At 42.6% G+C, this 22396-nt stretch overlaps 1 protein-coding gene across 1 annotated transcript; it reads left to right on the top strand.

The window, feature by feature from the left end:
• The first annotated feature begins 16062 nt into the window (after positions 1-16062).
• On the top strand, positions 16063-16620 carry LOC116983640 (dolichyl-diphosphooligosaccharide--protein glycosyltransferase subunit 1-like). Its single transcript, XM_033037420.1, has 2 exons — positions 16063-16287; positions 16387-16620. The coding sequence occupies exons 1-2, from the start codon at positions 16063-16065 to the stop codon at positions 16558-16560; spliced, it is 399 nt and encodes a 132-aa protein (XP_032893311.1). The 3' UTR covers positions 16561-16620.
• Positions 16621-22396: the final 5776 nt, after the last annotated feature.

Genomic DNA, 22396 nt, shown 5'->3' on the forward strand with positions numbered 1-22396 from the left:
ACATATGAATGGTGCCTTCATGAGATGCTAAAGGGCCTGTCCCACTTAGGCAATTTTTTCAGCAACTGCCGGTGACAGTCACAGTCGTAACAGGTCACCGAAAAACCGGCGACTGGACCCCCCCCCGTACGACAATGTCTATGACAACCTACGACCTAGTCGACGTCAAGCTACAGCAAGCTACTGACAACTGGTGACCCATTGGGACCTCTACCCACGACCACACCTACGACAACCTACGACCACACGGGCGACAACCTACAACAACCAAAGTCAACCTACGTCTACCCGAGACAAGCTACGACAAACTACGACCCTGTCGGCGACAACTGAAGACAATTCAGTCGCTGGTACCTGTCGCCGTTTGACGTAGGTAGTCGCCAATGAAATTCACCAAAGTTATCACCCGACGAAAACCTACGTCACCTGGCGACAACCTGCGTCATCCTGGTGACAACCTACGACATCACCTATGACAGAAGACAAGCTACGTCAAGCCCACTGTCGCCGAAAGGTTTTGAACATTTCAAAATCCAGTGGCGACTCTTTAGGCGACTTGAGGAACAACTCTCGACCATACAGGCATCACCCCGCGACCATGTGGTGACAACCTAGTCACCTGTAGTCGCCGAATAAATCGCCTAAGTGGGACTGCCCCTTAATGGTGTGGAAGAAGCTGTTCTTGAATCTGGTGATATGCCCTTCTGAACTTTTGTATATTCTGCCTGATGGCACAGAGGAGTAGGGAGAATGACTGGGCTCTTTAATATTGTTGGCTGCTTTCCTGAGGCAGCAGGAAGTATAGACAGAGTCAATCGGAGAGACGCTGGTTTGTGTGATAGACTAGGTTGCATTCATAACTCTTGTTTTCTTACAATCTCTTGCAGTTAATTGTTAAGAGCCATTGGAGATGTGCTGAATTTCCTCAGCTTTCTGAGGACCTCGGTACAAGTGACGATAAACAAAACTGATCTGAACTGAAGTAGAGGCATTGGTGTGCTTTCTTGTCCTTAGCATCAATGTGGTTGGACCATGACAATTGCTGGCAATATTTATGTGCAATGTACTATTGATACAGACATTATATATCATAACAAGTACTTTAATTAGGATACATACAGAGACCATCGAGTACTGTAGGCTCAACATTGTAAGTTGAACTGCCTAACCAACATGGCTGCCCGCATGCCACTAGGTGGTGGTGGTGTGGAAACCTGACATGGATTATGGATCAGGTCATCAGCAGCAAAACCAGACATGGCTCAAATCAGCAATATTGTTGGATCTACAATTTACACCCGGTGATTTGAAGCTTTTGACTATCTCCACCTCAGCACCATTGATACAGGCAGGGGTGTGTACTCCAACCCGCTTCCTGAAGTCGATACCCGGCTCACCTTCATTTTGCTGATATTGTGGGAGAGGTTATTATTTTCCCACCGTGCTGATTTCTAAGCCAAATAGTTTGAAGATGCGTTTGGTTGGAATTATGATGTTGAAAGTAGATCTATAGTCAATAAATAGTTGACGTATGAATCCTTGTTATCCCAAAGTTACAGGTATGTGTGTAGTGTCAGGGAGATGATGTTTGCCATGGGCCAGTTGCGAGCCATAGGTATATTGCAATGTATTAAGGCTTTCTCATGGCTGAAGTTGATGTGTGCCATGACTAGCCTTTCAGAGCACTGCATGATGATGGATGTCAGAGCCACTGGACTGCAGGCATTAAGGCTCACGACCTTGTTTAGTTTAGTCACTCGGACAATAGTGGTCTTCTTAAAGCAGGTGGGGATCTCAAATTGGAATAGAGAGAATACTTAAAAAATATCCAGTGGCTTGGTCTCCACTGCCAACTGTGGCAGTGATATGCATCATAATCAACCTCTCAAAGCACTTCATCACCATGCACGTTAATACCAACAGTCATTAGTCATTGAGACATTTACATGGTGCTCGCTCTGGCCATGGAGCTCCATAGATGCTGCTGTACCCGCTGAGTTTCGCCAGCATTTTTGTGTACCAGTCATTGAGACATGTCATCTTACTCTTCTTGGGCATCTGCATTGTTGATGCCTGTAGTGCACAAACCGGCCCTAATTCCAGATATTGCCCCTGATCTCCTGCAGGTCAAAGTTGCTTCAGAATCAGGAGCACACAATCCACTGCAATTTGCCTATGGCTGTAACCGGCCCATGGCAAATTTCAACCGGTTCTCTTAGTTTAGTGTAATTTATTGTCACGTGCACCAAGGTACAGTGAAAAGCTTTTTTTTTAGGCCTGAATACATAGTGTAATCATGTATGGCATAGTAGTGAAATTGTTACTAAACAATGTCTGGGAGACCCCCTGCCCACATGCAGGTGGCTACTTCTATTCTTGGCCCACCTTTGTTCCCTCGGCACCAGTTGTGACTAGTCCGGGGCAAAGTATCAAACCAGTTTCCCGAAGCGCTGCTCAATACATCCTTCGGCCATCTCAACGCGTGCAATTCAGCACATATGGTCATGTGATCTTTCACTTTTCCCACATGACGCCAGTTGTTACATGTCCGCCGAGAGCCAAAATTTGTGGCAGTTGTGTCGGTAAAGGTTTTTACATGGAGAGTGGTGGGTGCCTGGAACGCATTGCGCAGGGTGGTGGTGCAGACAGATACGATAGTGGCATTTAAAACGCTTTTGGATAGGCACATGGATATGCAGGGAATGCAGGGATGTGGATCACGTGCAGGCAGAGGAGATTACTGGTAGTTTAACCTGACATCATGTTCGACATGGACAATGTGCACCAATGGACCTTTTCTTGTATCTATTATTTTATGTTCTATGTTAACTTAAAAGAGAGTTTGTGGTTGAGTGATGATGACGTTTTTGGGTTGAAACCCATCAATTCCAGGTTTTGGTTGTCAAATGTTTTTCCTGGTTGCATCAAAGAATAGTAAATATTGGTTATAATATAATTAAGTTTAAATGAACATTAGGTGCTTTTTCTATGATTAAACACTTGTCCTATTCATTGTGTTTGCCAACAGACCATGACTTTGTTTTGATTAATAAATGTTATCTTTTATGTGTTATTGTAGGCAGGGTTTCAAGGGATGCCTGAAGCATTCTGCATAAAGTAAACAAATGAAACATACCAATATGATATATTTGGCTTTTTCTAGGTGAAATCTATTTAAATGCCATACATGGAGAGAATAAATGGTCTGTCCCAAATGCAATCCATTGGCTGATGTTGATTATTGCCTTTGAAGGCCATAAATTTAAAACTATTTAGATCTTTGGGTAATGAGAAACTGTTTCTGAGAAATATCTAATTCTTCTCCATGACTTCAATAATAATTGAACCAAATTGTATTTTACTGCCAAATTGTTTATAGAGAGATTAGTGTGAGCAAAAGGAATGGTTGGCTTACTAAATTAATTTGAAAGTCTTTTGTTATGGTTGAATGTGAACTTGAAAATATAAACTAGGAGACTTAAGTATTATACTGTATTAAAGTGAAGGTAGCTTGTTTACAATTTTTAAGAAAATGCTTATAACTTGTTCACTAATTCTTTTTGTTATTATTTGCCATCTTTTCCCAAGTATAAACTGACCATTAATTTACTGGAATGAAAGTAATTCTCTCTCATTGTCTCACCAACATATTGCAAGGAAGGAGTTATGAGACCTGTTGTAAACAATAAAAGTGTTAGTTCTTAATTGTCTGATTTATCAGATGCATTCAATAGATTTTAGTTGAGTTTGCTACAAAAAGGAGGGTTATACTGTTACTGAGATTCTGATTGAAAAATAATGATGGTAATATATCACAACAGTCCCAGGTGTCAGAGTGTCTTCTTTCCACTTCCTGTAAACAACCTGGAAACCTCTCTTTGGATCATAATACTTGATTTAGTATTTTTAAACTCATTTTCTTTTTTTCATCATTGATGGATGGTTATCCAAATCTTAAGTTGACTTTTATGATTCCTGTGAATATTTTCTTCATCAGGAACGGCAATATTATGGCATCACGAAATATATTAAATAATGTTCCTGAACATCCTGGTCGGCGCGGACAAGGTGGGCTGAAGGGACTGTTTGCGTGCTGCATCTCTGAACCAAAAATAAATTAAGTATTTAGCAATTGGGAATTACTCATTTTGAACCCTGGCTTTGTTGGTAAAGCAATAAAATTAAATCATGAAAGAATGTTTTGTTGTGGCGTTCCAAGAGAATTCAAGTAGGTACTTATCTTGAAGTCTGTTTCAAGTAATTATGCACCATCTTTGCAATGTCACACACAAACACAAGAACCACAGTACAATAATTCATTATTAATATCCATCTCAAATCACACAATGTGGTAAATATAAAATTATCTTCTCTCTATTCAAATAGAATGCTTCAAGTGTGATCATTGTCCTCAGTTCAGACTTAGTGCTTTAGATTACATTATTAAAACTGGTTAATAATGAACAACTAGCAATCTTCTGAGTATGCTGCTCTGGAACAAAGTCTGCTTCCATTATCATAGAGAGGGCAACTGATTAAAATGGTCAGAACTAGTCCTTTTTTCAAATATTATTACACCACCTGTGGCTCAGATGCTTTATGTCTTGCTCCAAATCAGAAGGTTATGTGTTTATTGTAATTACAGGAACACAAGCTTTGGAATATGAACGGTTAACATATAATAATAATAATAATAATAATACATTTTATTTATGGGCGCCTTTCAAGAGTCTCAAGGACACCTTACAAAAATTGAGCATGTAGAGGAAAAACATGTAAGGGGAATGAAATAAATAGTAGAGACATGACTAGTACACAAAGTAAAGACAGAATTCAATACAAAACACAGTATGAGGCAATTAATGCACAGATGAAAAGGGACGGGGACGTGGGGCTAAGGATAGGCAGAGGTGAAGAGATGGGTCTTGAGGCGGGACTGGAAGATGGTGAGGGACACGGAATTGCGGATCAGTTGGGGGAGGGAGTTCCAGAGCCTGGGAGCTGCCCTGGAGAAGGCTCTGTCCCCAAAACTGCGGAGGTTGGACTTGTGGATGGAGAGGAGACCGGCTGATGTAGATCTGAGGGACCGTGAGGGTTGGTAGGGAGAGAGGAGGTCAGTGAGATATGGGTGGGCCAGATGGTGGAGGGCTTTGTAGGTGAGGACCAGGATTTTGTAGGTGATCCGGTGGGAGATGGGAAGCCAGTGAAGTTTTTTGAGGACTGGAGTGATGTGATGCCAGGATTTGGTGTGGGTGATGAGTCGGGCGGCTGTGTTCTGGACCAGTTGGAGTCGGTTGATGTAGGTGGAGCTGATGCCAAGGAGAAGTGAGTTGCAATAGTCCAGTCGGGAGGAGATGAAGGCATGGATGAGTCTTTCAGCAACAGGCGGTGTGAGAGAGGGTCTGAGTTTGGCGATGTTGCGGAGATGAAAGAAGGAGGTTTTAATGACATGGCGGATGTGAGGCTCAAGGGAGTGGGTGGAATCAAAGATCACGCCAAGGTTGCGGGCCTGGGGAGATGGGGAGACAGTGGTACCGTCGATGGTGAGAGTGGGGTTATTGATTTTGCTGAGTGTGGCTTTGGAGCCTATGAGGAGGAATTCTGTCTTATCGCTGTTGAGTTTGAGGAAATTATGTTGCATCCAGGTTTTTATAGCTGACAAACAGGAGTTGATATGGGAGAGGGGGGGGGGGGTTGTGGGGGGATTTGGTGCCAAGGTAAATCTGGGTGTCATCAGCATAACAGTGGAAGTTCAGATTGAAGTGGCGGAGTATCTGACCAAGGGGGAGGATGTAGATGATGAAGAGGAGGGGGCCGAGTACGGAGCCTTGGGGAACGCCTTGAGTGACTGCGGCTGTAGCAGAGGTGTGGTAGTGTTGATAATGCTGAGTAGTACTTAATTGTTAGAGGTGCTCTTTTGGATTTAAATTGAAAATAATATATAACCATTGATGGAGGATTAGTTAGCATGTAGAAAATGGAAGCTGAGGAATTTACTGGGGTAACAGCAGCATTCCTTTGGGGTGTACAGGAGCATTCAGGAGGAAAATGCATGTGGTCACTGGGAAAACATACACGTTCCACAGAATTAGCGCTAGAGATCAAGAGGGGGTGGTTACTGCGTGTAGTGCAACGGTTTCACAGCTCACATCCAGTCCCCCCCCCCTCCCCGCACCGTCCCACTTCCACACACCCACATCCCCCAGAACAAATAGCTGCACATGTTGCATATTATATACCTGCAACATATTGAACACCTTGTACATGTGACAGATCATAGCTGTTTTACAGCTGTAAAACTTTAAAAATTGAATGATGTGACTAACAACTCTTGATGATTTGCAACCATATCAGTGTAGAAATGTCAAGGGGCTGGAGATGCTTGAAACAGTTAGCAGATCAGGCTTGATGAATTGTCATTATTATCCCCACAGCAATCCCAACCACAGTCTGAAATATTCCCATTATCCTCTCCACGCTTCTCCACTTTCCTTACAACTTTAAACTAATTTGTTTTTCATCTCTTTCAGTTCTAACAAAGGGTTTGTGACCTGAAGCATTAACTCTGTTTCTCTTTCCACGGATGCAGACTGACCTGTTGAGTGTTTCCAGCAGTTTATTTTCTTTAAATTTGAGAGTCTCAATGAGAAAGCCATAGTAAAAAAAATTACCATCACATTAAGTTTCTCTTTTATTTAACGTCTTACCTTTGTTGGTAGTTTGAAAAGTTGCTAGTATCTTAGAGAGAGGCTTTTGGTTTTTTTTATTTGCAGTCTTTCTTTTCACTGTCTTGTAGAATTTGGGTAATTTGGGTAATTTATATGTAGTTTATGTTTTGTGTTTGTTTGATTCCAATATGCCCAGGATGCTGCTGCAAGCAAAGTTTTCTTTGTATGTATACCTCACTGTACTTGTGTATATGACAATAATTTACATTGACTTGAAGTGCTGTTGGAAGAATGTGGTCACTGAGCCTGTATCAGTATATCAAATTCCATGCCATTTGGAGGTATTATATATAAATGCACTAAGCTATTATCTATTGCATTTGATAAGGTTCTGGTTGGCACACTGGAAGGTTAGATTAGATGGGTGAGCTAGTCAACTGGATAGAGAATTGGGTTCATGGAAAGAAGCACAGGGCGATGGTGGAGGGTTGTTTTTCAGACTAGAAGCTGAGGAATGGTTAATGGAGTTTAATGCAGATAAGTGCGACATATTACATTTTGGGAACTCAAACCAGGGAAGGACCTTCACAGTTAATGTCAGGGCACAGGCAAATGGTGTAGATCAGAGGGATCTAAAAGTGGAGGTACATAGTTTCCTGAAAGTGATGTCACATTGTAGATAGGGCGGTCAAGAAGATTTTCTGTACATTGGCATTCATCTATCAGGGTATTGAGTATAGAAGTTAGGATGCTATGTTAGAATTGTAAAAGACGTTGGTTAGGCTGCATTTGGAATATTGTGCTCAGTTTTGGTCACCCTGCTAAAGGAACTAGGTGCCATTGTGTTAAATGTTGGAGGAAAGGTTTTTGAAAGAGAAGGAAGTGGATAATTGACCCAGATACAACTGAAATGTCATGATTATGAGGAGGAGAAAATCCTCGCCGTCACAGAGGCTATGTGATGTATGGAATGGCTGGAATCCCGATTGGCCATCCTGTATCATTTAACAAGCAGTGAGTGTGCACTACAATGGGAAGTATTTATAGTCAGGCTCCATAAATATTTGTCACGTAAACATATTTCATGTGATTTACTGCAGTGATTTTGACATATTGCACTGAAGTAGCTTTCTGTAAATGCCATTTCGCTTCTCAGTGAAAGTATCCACTTAATGATTTTTTTAAAATTGAATATTTCAGAGAAGAATTAAGTGGTTTAAGTGTATGACTTGAAAACTAATGTATCTTACTAAATAACAGGTATTAGGAGTAAGTTAAACACTATAAACTAATCATGAACAGATGATTTTGATAAGTTTTGGTTTTGAAAAGTACTTGCATATCTGAATCACTAGATTAGCCTAACGTTTTTGGACTCATCCCTTGATATCTATTATTTTACACATCAATATGCCTGTAACCACAACTTTCTGTCAAGACATACCATGCTCATTTGAGTCATTTCTTTTTTTGTATGAGATCAACTATAATTTGTGCAATATGAGGGATTATTGCTGCACTTGCTGAGTTTTATGATTTTTTGATTCCCACAGACATTAATCACTTGCTCTCACTAATGTCCTCCTAATATTATTATTAGTTATTATTATTATGCCCACATTGTTTAATATAATTGATCCTTCCTGTGGTTCAGCATGATGATAACTCTCAACTAACAAGCTAATTAAACTATGGGTGTGATCAGCCTGTATCTGGTTCACTCCTCGAGTTTACCTCTGCAGGGATATTATTGACTACACAAGCCTCATACAGCTCCCAGTGCCCAGTCAGCTATATTACACCAACCATTCTGCAAGGTGACCGGGCAATCTGCAAACTGATACCTGGGGTGCAGGCATCTTAAATAACGTCCTGTCCCCAGGCCAACCTGATGGCCTATTGGCAGCTCATCTTGAGCACAATTTAAATATATTTAAATAATTTAAAAAGCTCATTAATAGACAATAGACAATAGGTGCAGGAGTAGGCCATTTGGCCCTTCGAGCCAGCACTGCCATTCAATGTGATCATGGCTGATCATCCACACTCAGTACCCCGTTCCTGCCTTCTCCCCATATCCCCTGACTGTGCCATCTTGAAGAGCTCTATCCAACTCTCTCTTGAAAGCATCCAGAGAATTGGCCTCCACTCATTTAATAAACACATTTGTTCAATATAATTAAATTGAAAACAATAGCATCAATTCAAATAAATACAAACTACATCCTCCCACGTCTTCTTTGGCTTGCAAAACATTGTGAAGTGTACCCCAGCTCTCTGTTATGGAGCACTCCTGGGTTCAGTGGAGAATCGAGAACTGAAGCGGGAAGTGAGATGACCCTGCATCTGACCTCCGGCATCTCCTGTACATGGACAGTGCAGTTGCACAAGTGCAGGAAGCCAGAACGTGCTGTCTCGCTACCAGTTGAACTGATCCATCATTTGAGTCTTTTCACAGTGTTGATTGTGTTGATACTGAGCATCATTAAAAATTGATTTCTGGAAGAGCAATTGGGACCAGAGTCTGAATCCCTGACAGTGAAATCAGTGTGGAGAATACTAATGTGCAAGGGCAGTTCCAGATTAAGAAGGAGGAAGTGTTGGAGTTCTTGAAGAGCATTGCGGTGGGTAAATCCTCAGGGCCTGGTGGAATCTATCACCTCCCTGTGTTTGGTCTTATCCATCGAAATCTTTCCTACCCATGTACCTGTCCAAATGTCTATCATATGTTCCTATGGTACCTGCTTCAACTACCTCCTCTGGCTGCTCGTTCCATATACCCACCACCTTGTGTGTGACAGGTTGCCAAAATAATTAAAGAGATGGGTCATGTTTAAAGTGAATCAGGTATAAAAGATACATCTTTAACAGTGCAGCACTTCCTGAGAATAAGCTTGAGCTTCAGCCTTTTATTGTCCATGTCTTTGCATTCATTCTGAGACCACATTAGTTCAGCATCATGGTGAAACTGAAACAAGCTTGAGCTCCTACCTTCTGAGCCCCGACTGACACTTTGAAGATCTTTTGAAGAGCAAACATCAATAGAGAATAATTAAGAGTGAGCGATTTTTTGGTATATAATAGGTTAGTCGAATGTACAGTTAGCAGTAGGGCACAAAATTGAGAGTCAGATGTTTCTTCTGCTTGTAGGACTGACCATGAACTTCAACAATGTCATAGAAACATAGAAAATAGGTGCAGGAGTAGGCCATTCGGCCCTTCGAGCCTGCACCGCCATTCAATATGATCATGGCTGATCATCCAACTCAGTATCCTGTACCTGCCTTCTCTCCATACCCCCTGATCCCTTTAGCCACAAGGGCCACATCTAACTCCCTCTTAAATGTAGCCAATGAACTGGCCTCAACTACATTCTGTGGCAGAGAATTCCAGAGATTCACCACTCTCTGTGTAAAAAATGTTTTTCTCATCTCAGTCCTAAAAGATTTCCCCCTTATCCTTAAACTGTGACCCCTTGTTCTGGACTTCCCCAACATCGGGAACAATCTTCCTGCATCTAGCCTGTCCAACCCCTTAAGAATTTTGTAAGTTTCTATAAGATCCCCCCTCAATCTTCTAAATTCTAGCGAGTACAAGCCGAGTCTATCCAGTCTTTCTTCATATGAAAGTCCTGACATCCCAGGAATCAGTCTGGTGAACCTTCTCTGTACTCATTGATCTTGTCTAATGCAAGAATCAAACTTGTAGCAATGTATATACAGTGGACAATGAAGATGGTTCTTTTGTTCATTAGAACTTTACAATGAGCTTTTAAATCTTTTTGGGCGGAAGTTAATTTGACCTGACAAAAGTTAGCTCATTTACCAACAAAAGAACAGTCAACCATGAGGAAAGTAGAAAAGTATAGATTTAAACAAATTTTGACAGATCAAAGTTCATAGATCATTGTGTCTATTTTCAGGGACCAGTAAAATATTATCTGTGGCATGATCGGAATATGAATAATGTAAGAACGAAGTAAGTGTGAAGAAAGTATCAGTGGCAAATATTTGTTATGAAAAATGAGATGCTTGAAAGAAATCAGGGGGAAAAAAGTGTCAGATGAGAAGAAGGTTGTTTTGGTGAGAAATGGGCGAAAGTAAAATTGTGAATGTTGAAAATCTGAAATAAAAACAGAAAGGAAAATGCAAGAAATGGTTAGCAGCATCTATGGAGAAATAATCTTCTAGATATATGACCCTGCATCAGAACCCAAAAATCAATGACTTCATTCATTAAGGCTTGATGATTGCTGAATGCCATCTACACTTACTCCTTGAATTCCTCATTTCACCATTTTCACCTGGTTGGGATCTGGAAGGCAAAACACATGATCAAGAGGGCCCTGGACCCATATTGATGAGACTCCATATGAAGTCACGGCTTTGTAAATTTTAGACCACACAGCTGAGATGTAGACAGCCTTGCCCACAAGATGCTGAGAAGCCTTTGACAAACAACAAAGCTTATCTCCAGATGGATCACTCTCTTTTTCTCTCTCCGTGGATTTAGACTCTGTCTGCCTTTTCAATGAGAGATCTGGGCCAAAAATGGGCAAATGGGATTAGCTTAGATAGGCATCTTAGTCGACATGGACAAATTGGGCCACAGGGCCTACTGCCATGCTATATAAAACTTGAATCGACAGATGCTGTGTGACAAAGTAAAAAATGGAATAGACCCTGTATAAACATGTTCTGACACATACAGAATTTACCATACAAGTGAACATGTACTGCTGGAAGCCAATTCCACTGCTCCAAATGCAATATCTAAGAAAGTAATAAACAAGGTTGTAATATTGTGTAACAAGATACAATAAGTAAAATAGAAAGTATAAGAAATACTCAGCAGGTCAGCTGACATTTGTGAAATAGTTATCCTTTCACATAGTATTGATTTTGGCTCAAAATAATATAATTTCAAATAATGCAGGTGAGAATTAGAAGACTACTTCTGATTATTTCGTCCAACATGTAAAAATTGCATGGTTTTAATCAGTACTTTTATAAGCTTCCTTTAGGAAAGCTAATCCATGACAGAGTGAGCTATCTATGTCATCACTGACAACTAAGTATACTTTGTGCTGCCTTACAAATAAACCACATCTTGAGGCTTTTTTCAAGATATCTGATTCCAACAGAAAAGAGAGTGATTTAATGCGTTGAATCTTTCACCTTTAAGAAATATTATTATTGGGAGAGTGGGCTACTTACAAACTACGAAGAGAAAACATCTTCTAACGTGTATAATCTTAACTGCAGCTTTTGTGAAAATCAGTTTTGATGGGTGTGAAACATTGATTTTTGCTCTGAAGCACGTCCTACAAGATCTGTCAATCCACAAGATGTCTCATCATGTGCATTGATTTATCACATGTCAGAAGCCCTGGGATACAAAGTTGGATCCTCAACATTCACCATCATCATCATCATCTGAACCGCACAGCAGTCAGAAGTAGACACCAGAAGGCTTTAGGCATTTAAAAATATACAATGCAAGGAAAGAGAACCCTGCTAAAATAAGGTTGAATGTTCTCAGCAGAGAAGTAACAGGAGTGGGCTCTGTTGTGTTGCTTCATTATTTTGACTTTACTGAACTGGTTCTATTACGTAAGCGTACACAGCTCAAATACATAGGTGCAACAAATAATTGGGCAATATGCTCAATATAACTTCTGCTATTGAGTTTGGTTCTGTATTCATAACGTCATAAGTGATAGATGCAGAATTAGGACATTCGGCCAATCAAGCCTACTTGGAGTTTAGAAGAATGAGGGGTGACCTTATGCAAATATATAAAATGCTAGGAGGACTTGGCAAGGTAGTGGTTCCGATGTTTTCAGTAGTGGGAGAGTCATGAACAAGGAAATGTGGTTACAGGATAAGGGCCAAGTTATTTAAAAATGAATACGTAGAAATCTCGTCTCTCAGCAGGTAGTGAATCTCTGGGATTCTCTGACCCTGAGGGTGGTAGAGGACAGGTCATTAAACGTTTTTAAAGTGGAGATATTTGAAAGATGGAGGAACTGAAGTTATGGGATATGGCTTAAAAGAGAGGAGTTAAGGTCAACATAGATTAGTAATGATGTGGATCATGCTTGAAGGGGTTGGCAACCTTCTCATCCTTCTATTTTCTCACGTTCGTGTTGTCTTGAGTAAGTCCTTTGTGGTAGGCTGATCCAGAAGATGAAGATGCATGGGATTAGCAGGGACTTGGTTATATAGATTCAGGACTGGTTTACTGATAGAAGAAAGAGGATTGTGGTGGAAGGCCTGAAGCTCTTGCCCTTCTTAGTGGTGGAGATTGTAACTTTGGGAGATGCTGTCAGAGTAGCTGAAATGAAAAACTGAAGACGGTGCATACAGCGGCTACTGTGCATAGTGATGGAAGGGCCTATTTTTGTGCTCTGTGACTCCATGATTCAATTTGTTATAAGCTTTTCTTTCTATATCTTTGGCCATGCAGGAAGCATCAGCTTGGGAAGATATTTATTTTCTTGATTTGAATGTGGCTAGTCCATATTTAAATGATGCTCCTTTCAAAAAATCTCCATTACTCATTTAGCTTTTACCTGCAATTCAATACATTCATTGACTCTTTTGTGCAGCAATGAGAAGGAATTTAATTTCAGTGAACAAGTTATTTTGTTCTCTTCCCCCCATCATCCTTGAGCTCATTGCAAGTATTCATGAATTTTTTCTTCAGCCAGACTTCAATTATAAGAAGAAATGATGTCACTCCAAGCCAATTACAGTTATTCATTCCCATTTGGGACTCTGTTTCTTTTTCATTTGTACTTATGTTTGACAGCAGTCCTGTGTGGCCTTCAGTACTTCTCTCAAAAAGGAAAACAGAGACAGTAAAATCGATTTAGCTACAACAAATTCACTTTTTATCATAAAGATTGTCAATAAACATTTTGCAGTTTCATTTCCTTTGAGAAAATCCCACCTTTACATTGACTGTCTTGCAAAAATATAGCTTATTCCTGTGGTTTTAGAAAATGTTTCAATATCATTGATCTTGTTTTAGTGAAGAAATGTACGCTCCCGGTATAAATATGTGAACTGCTTTGAAATACCCCAAAATAACACTGGAATCTAAGATCCAATTCAATCAATTACATGGCAATGTGAGGTGTTGCATTTTAGGATGTCTAACAAGGGCAGGTGGGACTAGTGTAGCTGGGGCATGTTGACAAGTGTGGGCAAGGTGGGCCGAAGGTCCTGTTTCCACACTGTATCACTATGACTTGAAAATGACAAGTTGATATCAGCCAGGTTCTTCGGTTCCATTATAGGAAAGTGTGCCTAAAACTACTTTCACAGCGACCCTAATGAACCTGGGAATGTAAGAATTCATAATGCTATGAAGCATGGTATTGAACAACAAAGGACCTTTCAAAGCCAACAACTGCTTTCAATTAATGGTTAGAAACTGATGCATCAGCAAGAAATTTAAAAGAGAATTGAGAAGAAGCATATTTTCCCAAAGAGTGGCGAGGATGAAAAAATCGCGATTTCTGGCAAGACTATAAAACCCCGGATGCCTGGATGAGAGTCAGTTAGTGGCCTTCACTCTGCTTGAAATGGTATGAAATTGAATTTGGTGGGCTGCACTCTGCTTGAAATGCTATGAAACGGAATTTGGTGGCCTGCACTCTGCTTGAAATGCAGTGATATTGAATTAAGTGGGATGCCCTTTGCTTGAAATGGTATGAAGTTGAATTTGGTGGCCTGCATTCTGCTTGGAATGCTATGAAATTGAATTCGGTGGCCTGCACTCTGCTTGAAATGGAATTTCAAGGAATAACCATGTGAACTGCCAGTCCACCAGCACTGTGTGACTAATCTGCCAGCCCCACCAACCCTGAGTAACTGAGCTGCCAGCCCCACCAACCCTGAGTAACTGAGCTGCCAGCCCACCAGCCCTGAGTGACTGAGCTGCCAGCCCACCCCCCCTAAATGAATGAGCTGCCAGCCCACCAGGCCTGAGTGACTGAGCGGCCAGCCCACCAGGCCTGAGTGACTGAGCTGTCAGCCCAAGAATCCATTCGGCCCACAATGTCCATACCAGCCCTCTGGAAACCAGTCACTTCGGCCCACAACACCCATACTAGTGCTCCAGAACCCCCCCCCCCCCACCCCCCCCACTGGCCACCAATTTTGGAATTGGTGGAGAGGTGGAATATTGTATTGGGGGACGAGCCTTCCCGTGTGAACATGGGACCCAACATGTCCCACTTAGTTTAGTATCACTGAAAAGCTGATACTAGGCACTGAAAAATATCAGTCACCCTACCCTGGTCATGCTCTAATCTTGCTACTATCATAGCAACATAGAAACATAGAAAATAGGTGCAGGAGTAGGCCATTTGGCCCTTCGAGCCTGCACCGCCATTCAATATGATCATGGCTGATCATCCAACTCAGTATCCTCTACCTGCCTTCTCTCCACACCCCCTGATCCCTTTAGCCACAAGGGCCACATCTAACTCCCTCTTAAATATAGCCAATGAACTGGCCTAAACTACCTTCTGTGGCAGAGAATTCCAGATTCACCACTCTGTGTGAAAAATGTTTTCCTCATCTCGGTCCTAAAAGACTTCCCCCCTATCCTTAAACTGTGACCCCTTGTTCTGGACTTCCCCAACATCGGGAACAATCTTCCTGCATCTAGCCTGTCCAACCCCTTAAGAATCATCAGGAGGAAGATACAGGAGCCTGAAAACCACGACCACCAGGCTCAAGAACAATTTCTTCCCAGCAACCTTCAGGCTTTCGAAGACTGTACAACACTAACCTCAGCAACTAAGATCTGTTCTGTACCGTGTTTTGGTTCATGAGAGTCAAACGTGTTTAATTGTCATACGTACTGAATTGGAACAATGAAATTATTACTTGTTGCAGTACAACAGTTTTGTAAACATAGTACTCAATAGATAACTTAATAAACAAATAAAACAAGTTTGATTAAAAATTAAAGGGTTGGGGCCCATGGAATTCAGGCCAAGATGGCAAACTAATTCTAAAATTGGCTTGACAATACGAGATAGAGACAATAGGAGACTAGGTCGGGGCATTGAGTACAAGAGTCAGGAGTTCAAAATGCAGTTAGTCAAAATGGAGTTTGGCTTTGTCAATTTTGAATATTGTGCAAAATTCAGGTCACTGCATTCCAGGAAGGATGTGGAGGTTTCAGAAAGGGTGCGGAAGATGTTTAACAAAGGTTGCATGGATTAGAGGTTATTAGCTATAAGGAGGTGTTGGACAAATTTGGATTGTTTTCTCTGGACCATGGAGGCTGAGGGGAGACCTGATAGATGTACATAAAATTAGGAGATGCATATGTGTATGGGCTAGATGGTCAGAACTCTTCTCCCTGGGTGGAAATGTCTATCATGGAACAAGTGTTGACGCTGGTCAACAAGCATCTCGGGCTGTACTGCCACTTTGAGGAGGCGGTCAACAAGTATCAGCAGTTCTGCAACATCGGCTCGCTCAACAGTGGCCGCAAGATGCTGGAGACGGAGCACCCCGGCCTCTCCGGCGACATCGCCTCTTTGCAGTCCAAGCTCAAGGCCGAAGTCTCCGACCTTGCTGAGAAGGTGGCTGAGATCTGAAGAAGGGTTTTGGCCTGAAACTTTGCCTCTTTCCTTCGCTCCATAGATGCTGCCGCACCCGCTGAGTTTCTCCAGCAATTTTGTCCACCTGAGATCCAGAAGCTGGACTGCCAGGTGAAGGACCTGGCCCTGAAGGCCAGCCAGGAGGCTGAGCGCCTGGTGGCCGGCAAGGTGAAGAAGGACGCCTATATCGTGAACCACAAGCACCTGTGCTCGAAGCAGCAGGACCTCGTGTCCAGGATCGACACCATCCTGGATGACTTATAGCGTCTGACGTCCCCCTCACACCCACCCCCCCCCCCCCCGTAACTAAAAGATCGCATGGTATTAAAATCAGCTACTGTTTTTGTCTTTGTTTTTCTACAGGCTATCACTTGTTCACCCCTGGACTGCCCATCTGGTACTCTAGGGGTTTACACATCACCACTTCCTTCACTCTTTCTTTTTCTCGCTCTTTTTCTCTTGCTCTACCTTTTTCTTGTTAAATTTAAAATATAAGTTGTACACAAAATGTATTTTGTCATATGCCATGGTTTATACTATTGTACACTGCTTCTAATAAAAATACAAATAAAAAAAACCAATTAGCTACTGAGTTCACCTCGTGTGTAACGAGGGTTCCGTGTGTCTGGGTTGACAAGTGGTGGTTCCTTCTAACTCACTGCAGGGTGGGCAGGTGTTTTGGTTCATTATTTTCTATCCTCCCAGCTGAATGGCAGATGGTTCCTGGCATCAGATGAATGATTGGTAGACTGAGGTGGGATGTGGCTGTGAAAATGTCTGTGCTGACTCCCTCTGATGGACCATTCCCTCCCTCTTGTAATCTTCTGTAAATGCTTTTTTGAAATGCTTGCAGCTGTGGTTTTCCACTGCGAATCGACCCAAACTCTACGGACACTGGATGGTGTTTTGGTGTGATGGGTGGGGGAGGGGGGAGGGGGGTCGAGATTGTGTCCCTCTCATCCACAAAGAGAAGCAAATTGTAAATTCTTTGATTTCTTAAAAGGACAACTTGCCGTCTCCGGAAAAAAAAGGGTGAAAATGTCTAAGATATCAGGAATTATGGGGACATGGCAGATGAATGGGGTTGAGAGGGAAAGATAGATCAGCCATGATTGAATGGCGGAATAGACTTAATGGGCCGAATAGCTTAATTCTGCTTCTATCACTTATGAACTAGTGGAAATAACTTTAAGCTGAGAGCGTCAAAATTTAAAGGAGATGTGCAGACACGTTTTTTTTTACACAGAGTGCAGCGGTTGACTGAAATGCATTGGAAGGGGTGGAGGAGGAGGTTGATTCAAAGTAGCATTTAAAAGGCTTTTGGATAGACACATGGATTTGCAAGGAAGGGTGAGATATGAATGGCGTCTAGACAGAGGAGATTAGTTTAACTAATCTAGGTATGGACATTTATTTCAAACCTTGCCTACATGAAGGAAAAGATAATTTTTAAAATGGGGTTTACCTCTGACTTACTTCGATTGATCGGCAGTACAATTAGATAATAGGACCATGTGAGGAACATTAATCAATATAGAAATGCAAGCTGTATTTCGACAGTCAAACACATGCATAACATACAGCCTTTTTTTGTCCTACCCCTCCCCTGACAGGGTCTAAAGAAGGGTCTCGACCTGAAACACAGCAAATTCCTTCTCTCCATAGATGCTGCCTCACACGCTGAGTTTCTCCACCATTTTGTGTCTACTTTTGATTTTACCAGCATCAGCAGTTCTTTTTTAAACATATCCATAAATTGCTGCTTTTCATTACTGGGTTTCCAAAACTACTAAGAAATGACTGAAATCGGGGGAAAAGAGGCCAATAAGAATGCCCATAACTTCCTTACTGCTTCATTTCATAAGATCATAATTACGTGGAGGAGAATTAGACCATTCGGCCCATTGTCTACTCCGCCATTCTGAATCTATACAACCAAGTCACTATTGTGGCTATATTTAAGAGGGAGTTAGAGAGAAGGCAGGTATGGGATACTGAGTTGGATGATCAGCCATGATCATATTGAATGGCGGTGCAGGCTCAAAGGGCAGAATAGCCTACTCCTGCACCTATTTTCTATGTTACTATGTTTCTATTCATCTTGTACATCTTAAACTTCTGGATCAGCCTACCATGGGAGACTTTCTTAAAATCCCTATCAAAATCCATGTTGACAACATCCACCACCCTACCCATTCCGGTCACCTTTGCCACCTGCTCAAAAAACTTGATCTTGTTTTGTCATTCTTGCCATAGAGGGAGTACAGAGAAGGTTCACCAGACTGATTCCTGGGATGTCAGGACTTTCATATGAAGAAAGACTGGATAGACTCGGCTTGTACTCGCTAGAATTTAGAAGATTGAGGGGGGATCTTATAGAAACTTACAAAATTCTTAAGGGGTTGGACAGGCTAGATGCAGGAAGATTGTTCCCGATGTTGTGGAAGTCCAGAACAAGGGGTCACAGTTTAAGGATAAGGGGGAAATCTTTTAGGACCGAGATGAGGAAAATATTTTTCACACAGAGAGTGGTGAATCTGTGGAACTCTCTGCCACAGAACGTAGTTGAGGCCAGTTCATTGGCTACATTTAAGAGGGAGTTGGATGTGGCCCTTGTGGCTAAAGGGATCAGGGGGTATGGAGAGAAGGCAGGGATGGGATACTGAGTTGGATGATCAGCCATGATCACATTGAATGGCGGTGCTGGCTCGAAGGGCCGAATGGCCTACTCCTGCACCTATTTTCTATCTTTCTATGTTTCTATGTTAGTAAAATATGGCGTGGCACCATGAAAACCACGCTGTCTTTATTTAACCTATTCTCTTCCAAATGGGAGTCATTCTTATCCAGAAGAATCCACTCCAATAGCTTCCTTACCAGTGATGGGAGGCTCACAGGCTAATAATTCCTTAAATTAAGGGTGGTAGAGTTGCTGCCTTACAGTGCCAGAGACCTGGGTTCAATCCTGACTACGGATGCTGTCTGTATGGTATTTGTACTTTCCCGCTGTGATTGCACGGGTTTTCTCCAGGCGTCTGGTTTCCTCCCTCATTCCAAAGACGTGCAGATTTGTAGATCAATTGGCTTCAGTAAATTGTCTCTAGAGTGTAGAATAGAACTAATGTTCTCTGGTGATGATTGGTTGGCGTGGACTCAATGGGCCGAAGGGCCTGTTGCCACACTGTATCTCTAATCCATAGGAACAACATTAGCTACTTTCCAGTCCTCATCGCAGTGCATGGCATCAGGAAGGCTGAAAGTGTCATCAAGGAAGGGTTAATTCAAAACATTAACCAATTGGATGGTGAAATAAAGAAAGGAAGACTGGATAAATACAGTAAAAGTTAAAGAAATGGGAAGAATTAAAAGGGAGAGAAAAGAAACATTGAGATGCTCTTTAAATAATTTTATTTTGTTAAACCACAGATAATTAAAAATCTAAGTAGAGATCCCTTGCGGCTAAATTTCAATGCCAGTTTTTTTTTTACACTAATTAAAACATAATAAGGCATCTCAACTACACTGGAAGAAAATATTTATTTTCCAGGTGTGTTTAAAAACAATCTATTGTGTACGAATCGCAACTACATAGCCACATATATATTTCAGAGTAAATCCTTTGGCAAATTACTGACACATTACAATTTTTGGAGGAGGAGTTTAATTTGATTTCTGCATTTAAAAGGCCATTCTCACATTACGAGCTGACACAAGAGGTAACCCGAGTTAAACCTCGTGGTAATAACGTACGATTAACGTACGGCAACGTAGTGCATCGTGGCCCTAACGGCAGGTTCTCGTGTAACTTGTCTACTCTTGCAAAAAATCAAACATGTTTGAAATTTTCCACGAGTCAATTTTACTCTTGTGGTTAATAATTGAAACATTTTAACTCGATTTAAGAACGTAGTGGCCCGTGCGTTTACCTTAGTGTATCGTGAGTCTACCGTGGGAACTCTTTAACTCAGCGGGCAGGCAGCAGCAGATTGTCGCTTTCTTCAGTTTCCCAGCGACAGTCACCTGCCACGCGAGAGAGATCATGCACTGTTGTAGGTCTCCTTTGCACATCGGTGTTTCTGTCTTTCTCCACTCATTGTTGGCCCCATCTGTCACCACCCCCACCTACACCCCTCTGCTTCCCGGCCATGTGTGTGACCCCTTCCCTCCCCTCTCCAGCTCCCCGCCCATTGCACCGGCGTGGGGGCTTTGCATTGTCTTCACGTCAGCGATGCCAGCAGGTCCGTGCCAGTCACCGGAGACATCAGGACCAATGGGACATCGACCCCCAGGCCCACCAGGCCCACCAGGCCCACTGCAAGCACGGAGAACCCAGAGACCCACAGCTAACAGCAACTCCAGCCCAGCCCCGCTCCAACTCCAGAGGAACCCGGGTTGCGGATGAGGGGGCGCAGCTCGGGCTGTGGGCGAACTGCCACTTGTCGCCGTAGCGGCCCATCGGGGAGTGGGTTCCTGTTGGTCCTGACGTCTCCGGCCACCCCCCTGTACAGGAGCTAAGACTGGGAACTGTACCGCCCTTTCAGGTGAGCAGGAGAGTGTGGTTGTTTGCAGTTGCAGAGGGAGGGGGCAAGGGCGATACAGTTCCCAGTCTCAGCTCCTGTCCAGGGGGGTGGCCGGAGACGTCAGGACCAATGCGACACTGACTCCCAGGCCCATTGCAAGCACGGAGATCCCAGAGACCCACAGCCAGCAGCAACTCCAGCCCAGCCCCGTTCCAACTCCAGAGGAACACGCTCCCCGTAGGGGCAGAAGCTGATGGTGTGCAACGTACGTCTTGTTCTTGGGGTGGCGGATGAGGTGGCGCAGCTCGGGCTGTGGGCGAACTGTCACTTGTCGCCGTAGCGGCCCATCGGGGAGCGGATTCCTCTGGATTTGGAGGGGGAGGGGGGTATTGTGCTGTTTGATCGCCCCCTGCTATCCCAGGGACAGGGAGACATAGCGGCTTTTGAGACTGGTGGGCAATCACTTCCAAAGTTCTGCCCACACAGTCAGTACACCTTTCCTGCACTTGTCTCCCGCACTAAGATCACCCCGCAGAGAATGATCCCAGCCTAACCCAAGAGTCATGTCACCCCAGACAGATTAATGACGCCCTCCCCCCCCCCCCCCCAACCTCTCTCCATCTCAACTCACGCCTGGGCACCAAAGCAACTCAGGAGGCGAACCTTGAGCTCCGTCTCACAACAATCTGATGTGCACATCCGTCCACATTCAAAGATTTAATCTCCCGTCTCCCCGCAGTGTGTAGACATGGCAGTAAATTCAATTAAAACATATCAAACATGTGTGTTTCAAACAAATCATAAGTATAACTGCTATGGCACTGGATGGTGCGCATTTTCCCTTTGTAGGTCACATCAATAGATGCGGCCGCTCTGAATTATATCTTTAAATCAAAGCCACAGGATGGAGAGGTCTTCTTTAACACTGTTGCTTATTAAAACATAGCACTGTTGCTTATTAAAACAAAACTTCAATCAGGATTGGCTCAAGAGTAACTCGGGAGACGAACTGGGAACATCGCAGAAATGACAAGTAAACGGGAAACTGCCGTCTACCCGTGGGAACTCGGTTAACCTCTTGATCTTTCACTTGTTATATCGTGCTCAACCACGACCCCTTCACTCGGGTTACCTCTTGCGTCAGCTCGTAACATGAGAATGGCCTATAACTGACAATGGTAGCTGGGAGAATCGGACTCTCTGACTCTATGACCTGCAATCTACGTGTGCATTTGTGCAATGTATTTTTTCATTTGAGTTTTGAGTTTAAAGTTCAATATCGACCTGCGGAAGATGGTTCAAAACAAGATCAAAGAATGATAAGACGTAGAATTATTTGATTTATGAACCTCTTAAATTGATAATGTCAATATACCAATGTTTCTATTATTATTTTAGATAAATCTGAAGGTAACAAGTTATCCCTGAGTTCTGTGAATTATGTGAAAAGCTACTTATATTTTTGTAGTATAATGTAGTATAATGTTAGTTAGAAAATTGCCCATCTCCGTAGAATAGAACCTCTATATCTTTGCACAGTTAATAGGAAATGACCCATAGACGCATAGGAAAAGGAGTGT

This window comes from Amblyraja radiata, chromosome 1, assembly GCF_010909765.2.
Source record: "Amblyraja radiata isolate CabotCenter1 chromosome 1, sAmbRad1.1.pri, whole genome shotgun sequence".
Lineage (NCBI taxonomy): Eukaryota > Metazoa > Chordata > Chondrichthyes > Rajiformes > Rajidae > Amblyraja > Amblyraja radiata.

What these genes read in the sequence shown, in the direction of transcription:
- LOC116983640 (XM_033037420.1), top strand. Translation starts at nt 16,063, where the DNA reads ATGTCTATCATGGAACAAGTGTTGACGCTGGTCAACAAGCATCTCGGG. An exon ending in TTGCTGAGAAGGTGGCTGAG is followed by an intron (nt 16,288 to 16,386) that starts ATCTGAAGAAGG and finishes TGTCCACCTGAG; the next exon opens with ATCCAGAAGCTGGACTGCCA.